The 6,803-nt window shown below is 49.9% G+C and overlaps 1 protein-coding gene across 1 annotated transcript in view; it reads right to left on the minus strand.

Moving 5' to 3' along the window:
* Nucleotides 1–2,461: 2,461 nt before the first annotated feature.
* The window catches only part of NACC2 (NACC family member 2, BEN and BTB (POZ) domain containing), a gene marked incomplete at its 5' end in the record, with an annotated part of 16,052 nt that continues 11,710 nt past the window's right edge, over nt 2,462–6,803 (minus strand). The window contains 3 exons of the mRNA XM_010017920.1: nt 2,462–3,187; nt 5,562–5,659; nt 5,945–6,050. Coding sequence (XP_010016222.1) covers nt 2,688–3,187; nt 5,562–5,659; nt 5,945–6,050 — 704 coding nt within the window. The remainder of the gene's footprint in view (nt 3,188–5,561; nt 5,660–5,944; nt 6,051–6,803) is intronic.

Below are 6,803 nucleotides of genomic sequence, written 5' to 3' on the forward strand. Positions count from 1 at the left end.
TATATATATATATATACGCACACAGACACACACAGGACGACTTTTGATCTCCGACACCCAGCTCCGCTCCCAGTTTGCCTCAAGCTTTTGGCAAACCCAAACTGTTGGGGAGGTGGTGGAGGATGAGCCCCCCCAGTCCCCCCAGCCTGTCTGAGCTGCACAACAGCTGGACCCCAGCAACTGCTCCCGGGGAAGGGGGACACCCCCATGGCCAAGGACCTGGGCCACTCCATCTCCTTGGGGATGGCTGGGGAAGAAGCGCACCCTAAGCTGAGCTCTGTGGTCCCCAGTACACCCCCTGCTCATGTTTGTCCTCCAGCTGCATGCCCCCAGTACAGGTAAGCACCACGAGGCACCACTGCGCAGAAGGAGCCTCCTCCCATGGTACTGCTGGGCACGGGACGAGCTGCCCCAGCTCTGGGCTTCAGCAAGAGCACGAGTTTTACTTGCTGACGTGGGTAAAGTGCAAATAGAGCCCCTGGCCCTGCCCGTCCCCACTCCTCTGAAGCATCACACACCTCTCAGCAGCTCATCACGCTGCCTCTCTCTCACCAGCCCTCACCACCAGCAGGTCAACTGGTCCAGGGCATCATGGTCTACCCAAATCAAGTCACGCCAAGCCAAAAACAAGCATCTGTGCCAGACATGAGGCAGGAACCACCCCATCACTGATTTCTTTTCCTGGAGCCGTGGACCAGGCTAAGCGCCAGGCAGCTTTGTTACTACGATGCAAAAAACTGCTTCAAGTATCAAAGAAAACAAAACAAATGGCCAAAAGTTGGGTTATCCTCTCCTCCCGCCCCCTTTCCCAATGGAAATACAAAGAAGGAAGAAAACCCTGAGCAAGCACTGTCTGGATTCAGGAACCAAAGCAGGAAAGAGAAGAAGAGCACAGCCACAGCAGCCTTCAAAGTGACTCTTTGTGCACTTTGCACTTGTTCATAGTCCCAAACTTGCTAAAGAACAAGCTGCAAATATCATTAAAGCAGGTGTTTAGTCACAGTAAAGATAGTAATTCAAAAAGAAAAGGAAAAAGCCATACTCGGCTTCCACATCACTGCCCCCATTGCTCAGGGCACCCCGGCCTCAGCATCCCCACGGATGCCCGGCATCCCCCAGCCTGGCAGCAGCACCCAGGGTGAAGCTGCAGCAAGAGGAAGGGACTCCAGGTCCTTGGGGCATTCGAAGGGTAAGCGGGCAGAGCTGATGCAGGCAGGAGGCAGCGAGGTGGGTAAAGATGGGACCTGCTGCCCAGCCAGGCTCCAGGGCACCTGTAGGTCCCATCCCAGCTCCTGCACCGTTGAGCTGAGGCCACCAAAATCAACACAGCCTGGGGACATCAGCTTTCAACATAAAAAAACCAGAGAAGTAACTCAAAATCGGGCTTGTACCCCAGAAGGGCCTGTTTGGAGGATAAGCAAGAGACAAAACACTTCCTCCTCCCCAAAACCTTTTCACACAAGGCAACACAGCTAATCTTTTCTCTTGTTTTTACTTTTTTTGCATCCAATACACTCCAAATGATTAAAAAGTGAGAGCCTGGTTGGCCTGGGGAGGAGGGAAGGGGCAGTGGATGAGCCCCACACACCTCACTGTGCCTCCAGTGCGGATGCTGCTGGGAGCTGACACCAAGAGCTCCCAGCTCCGTGCCCTTTGGAGCAAGAACGTGTTTTCATGCTCGGATTCCTCTCCAAAGCCCTTCAGAGGTGACTGAAGGGGGCTTATTCACCCCCCAGGAGGTGGCCCCAGGACCTGCACACCCTCCTGCAGTGGGTGCCATGAGCCCATTCACCCAAGAAGCGGGCGATGTGAAGGTGCAAGGAAGGAACAGCAAACAAAAAGGAGACGCTGGGAGGGAGGGAGAGAGAAACCAAACCCCAAACCCAGCCGTACTGAGGGAAAAAACCCGACAACAACCACAACACCGGCCAGGGCCTCCACCTGCATCCCACACGGTCCTCCCGACACGTGCAAGCCTGAACTCCCACGGAACCATCCCTGATCCCAGGAACTGGATAACACTCCCAGAGACAACGGCACCGAGTCCCCGCCAGCCTCCAGCAGCGGCTGGGCACCACAGCACCCTGCCCTGCAGCACCCACTGCAAGGGGCTCCCTCCGACACCAGAAGCCTGTAACGATTTCCCCCACCCTGTCCCACTTGGCTAAAGCCCTTCTGCTAGAGACAACCATCGCCAGTCACAGCACCTGCACCCTCACACACCTCGCTTTCCTGTTAAGTGACGGTAAAACTTTCTTTAGAGGACAAGGTTAACGATGGCTTTACTTCTGAGCTGAGTAATGGATGGGGTGGTGATGACGGGGGTGGGGGGTGGCTAGCTTTTCTCCTCCCTTTCTTAAAATAAAACAAAAAAAAAAAAGAAAAAGGAAGAAAAAAAAATAAGGAAAAAGCTACAATCTTATAGACTAACCTCAGGAATATCAAAAAAGGAGCCCAATAGTTTTTAAGTAGGTCGCCACAGACCTAGTCGTTTACAGTATAACGAATGCGATTATTTCCTTCATAAATTTTAAATACAAGCAGAATAAAAATCACATTTTTTTCAGGCAACAGTAGCAGTTCAGTAGGTAAGTGGCTTGATCACATTGTTTTGTTTTGTATTAGTAATGCATGCAAGCAGCTTTAGTATTACAGATCCCTTATAGGTCATGAAATGTTTGCTCTCTTTATAAAGTCCCTCCAAAAGTACCATCTTGTCTTCTCACAGGAGTTTCGGGCCGGCTGGAGGAGCCCGAACCTTGTTCAAAAGGTTGCGGAGTGCTTTGGGTATCCGATGCCATAGCATCTGTGGCAGCTGCCTCCTGTATCACAGAGCCAGCCCCTTCGGCATCCTCGCTCTGTTCGAAGGACTGGTTGGATCCATTGCTCAGCTCTACATTCACTGTGTTAGTTCTCAAGGCTACTATAGTTCCTGAATCGCTCCTCCTTTCTGCATAGATTCGCTGCTCAAAGACCTGAGCAGTGTTGGGCTGGAATTCAGGATCCAGGGGGACACTGTTTGTGGTGGAGCCCATGACCGTGCGGTACATCTCCATCCCTTCCGGCAGCATGGACTTAATCTTCGGCAGCCAGCGCTTGCGGACCCGGCGGGCGTTGGTGCACATATCGGCTGCTATAACATTCATCTCGCTTTCCTTAAAGCTCGGGGCAAAATTCTGACAATACACTGCAAAGACAGGGATACAGAGAGCTGAGGATTCAGAGGAAGCATCACAAAGGTGGCACAGAGGTGAGCAAAGCCTCTGTCCCATCCTAGAGACCTGCAGATGCCATGGAGACGAGGTTCGCCCATGGACCAGAGCTCTCGCAAGGAAAGACTTACAGACAAGGATTCCTCAGCTTGAGATTGAGACAGTCAATAAGGGATAAAGCCAGAAAGCATAAAAATCCCAGCTGGCCCAGGGGAGGGGGCTGGAGAAGGACCAGTAACCCACAGAAGACCCAGACACCCACGCTGGGATGGCCAAAAGGAGAGATGGACACAGAAAAGTTCGACACAAACACCTCAACAGTAGATCCATTAATGGCTCTGAAAGCCACAAAGGTGCAGGCACAGCTGTGGGGCTTGGATATGTCAGAGCTGCTCTTCACTGAGCAGAGGAGCTGCCCAAAGGACTGTCCTCTGCCTGTCCCACACCTCGTGCCAGCCACTGCAGGGGCAACCAGTGCTGCATAGACCACCAACCCCGCCAGCGGGGCTGCTCTGACATCCCTTCACCAGCACATACTCTGCAGAAGCCCAGCAAGACTTTGGCTGCAGCCCTGCTCCTCCACAGGGACCAAGCACCTGATGTTATGGAACAACATCCAAGGAACTGCCACGGTGAATAATTACCAGCTAAAGCTTGTGCACAAGGTAAAATTCAGGCAATAAGAAGCCATCCTATGCCCTGACACATGACAGTGTCACTGGACAGCGATGCCGTTCCAACCTCTGAAGGCATTTGCAAACCTCAGCAAAGACCAAGCCTGGAAGGTCCAGACCCAGGGCTCTGCAGTGTGAGTTGCTAACAAGGAGCCTGTCTTAGGAGAGCACCACGCACAAGCTATGGGCAAGCACCACCAGCACAGCTTAGTGATTTTGTCTTTATGTATTGAACATCTGCCATCTTATCCCTTTTCTCCACGTGCTGCAGATCTCAGGGGGTGGCTGGAAGGCCCCTGGAATTCAGCAGCACAGCAACAATTAGAGAGAGGAAAGATTTATCTTCCCAATCTTAAAAATAAAAAATAATAATAAAAAAACTGCTTAGAGTTTCATTTTCCAGCACAATAATGTTTACATAAAGATTTACTATCCAGAATCCAGTGAGGGTGAGAGAACACATTGCTGTCCACTGTCTATCAAGCCTGTGATAAACAGGCTTTGCTACACTAACACATCAGGGTGTCCTGCACCACCCAGGTCTTCACTCATCAGCAGGCACCTTTTGTCCCACAGCATGCTCCTTGTATTCAAGGGTGACTTCAAAAGCCAAGTATTTAACCATTTGTTTCTAGTGCCTGCCATAAATAACTAAACTACCTTGATAAAAGTAACCAAACTCTCCTTTTCTTGCATAAACACCAATGTCGGGCACAAACATGCAGGTAGCCCTGCACATCCCAGCCCTGGCTCGAGTTAGGGCACTGTGTAATCATGCAAACACAGGGGATCTTACCTGCAGGACAGCAGAAGAGGTGTTGAAAAGCTGAACCTTTTGCACCCCCAGCTCTGAGATAGAGCTCAGCAGCTCTACACAGACAGACCCACCAGCCAAGCCACATGGCACGACGCAGAACTTTGTCTGCAGCTCCAACGTTAAAACCAAAAGCTCCTGTTGCTTTATGCAATCTTTTAAAAGGCAGTTACCTGCAGCAGGGCTCCCATTGTAGGTAGTCAGGAAAAAAAAAAGGTTTACAAAATACATTCAAGGAAATAAGGCTATAAAAGTACCAGACAGGCTGTCAGAGAGATGGAGAGCGGGTCACCCCACTGCAGCATCTATCACGAAGACCAACAGTCCCAAAAGTCCAGGGCACAGCCACAGCCCAGGCAGGGCATGGCCAGTGCCACCAAGGGATGGGTGGAGAATGTCTCTGGGTGACGAGCTGGACCTGTAAGTTCTGCTTCTATAAACCAGGGGATCTGGTGGAGCCCAGTGCTTGGATGAGCCGGGGGGCATAAAAGCCAGCACACAGGGATGGCCTGTTTCACTGGTACCAAGCTCTGAATGCTGCCAAAACCCTAACTTTGGTTTCCTCCTTAGAGCATCTATCAATGAGTTAATTAACTGCAGAATTACTGCTTTAAAATATAGGAAAACAGTCAAGCAGCAATAATGTTTTATATTAAGATACTGCCAAAACCCACCAAAAAATTAACTTCCACCCCAAAATGATGCAAAAAAAAATAATTAAGAAAATTAATTTTCCTATAACCTGATTTCACCACAGATACTTCCCATTGTTACACAACAGAGGTGGCCCTCCCTGCTTAGGTTTTGGCTTTGCTCTTAGCCTGCTGTTCCAACAGGGCAGCAGTAAATCTCTCTCCTTACATTTGACTGCATTAAGAACCCTGCTGTCCAGGGGCTTCCTGCTGGGATCGCTCGTGGAGGACCGGATTCCAGTTCCGCAGCTGTTGGCAAGCGTGTTCCTGCAAGAAAGGCAAAGGAGGATCCTTACACTGGGGACTCCAGGTGACAGCCAGTGCCTTGTCCTCTTCCCTTTAGGTTCTTATGGAGGGATCACTATGTCACACGATTTTAGGTAAGGAATTGGAAACCCTTGTGCTCAGGTTCATGCATCACTAAGAAAAAGCACAGAAATCAGCGCAGCACATACGAAGGATGAAGTGCTCACGACACATTATCTATTAACATGGTTAAACGACCAGAAAATAAACCAAACCCCTTGTGTTTTGGAGAGCAAGAGGACATACCGATCAAAGAAAGTGGCCAGAAGACGTCTCAGAAGGACCTTGTGCTTGACACCGGCACATAAGTGGCAATTCATCAGCTGCCCCCGGGTGATATAAACACCTGAGCCTGGAAGGGTTGGAGAGAGAGAATTCAAAATTAAACCCTTGTCTCACTGACAGCATCGCCTCCGAGCATGAGCAAACTGCTCCTGTGCTGGTCGGCCTCCAGTGTAACACAGGAGGGAGTGTGTTCTTCACACGCTGCTATGGAAGCCCACCAAGGGCAGCAGGATCTTTGGAAAAGCCTAGCAGGGACTGTCATCACTGGCGTCCTGGCAAGTCCCTGGTAAAAATAATAACTAATTTTATCTGTATGGAAATTAAATGAAAGTATCCTCCTTTTTTTTCTTACCAATACACACAGAGCAAGGCTTTATACTGTGATTTTATATGTACAGATCAGATTATTTATTCTTTCTGAAGGAAGAAAACCCCAGTCCATTTGGCCTTTCATTTTCTCAAGTGAAAGCCTGCAGAACATAGAGCTAGAAAGAAAAGAAAAATCCCCATCTAGCACAGAAAAGGTACAGGGTTACACTACAGATGTAACTGCTTCCAAAAACCCCAGCCCATCACCTCCTGATACTTGTGGTGTGCAGAGAATTTTCCTTCTAGTGCACAGGAACTGCTGACTTTGAAACACACTGTCTCTAAGAATGTTCTCCAGCAGAAAAAAGAGCCCCTGCCAAAGCAGCTGCACACGTCCAGGGCTTTGGCAGCGCTTTACAGCAGGTTTCTTATCAAACCCTTTTACTTTGCACATAGTCACACAGACCAAACCGCTCCTGCCTCAGCATCGGCTTTTAGGGGGGGGGCATGC

This window comes from Nestor notabilis, unplaced genomic scaffold (genome assembly GCF_000696875.1).
Source record: "Nestor notabilis isolate BGI_N333 unplaced genomic scaffold, ASM69687v1 scaffold21477, whole genome shotgun sequence".
In the NCBI taxonomy this organism is placed as follows: domain Eukaryota; kingdom Metazoa; phylum Chordata; class Aves; order Psittaciformes; family Psittacidae; genus Nestor; species Nestor notabilis.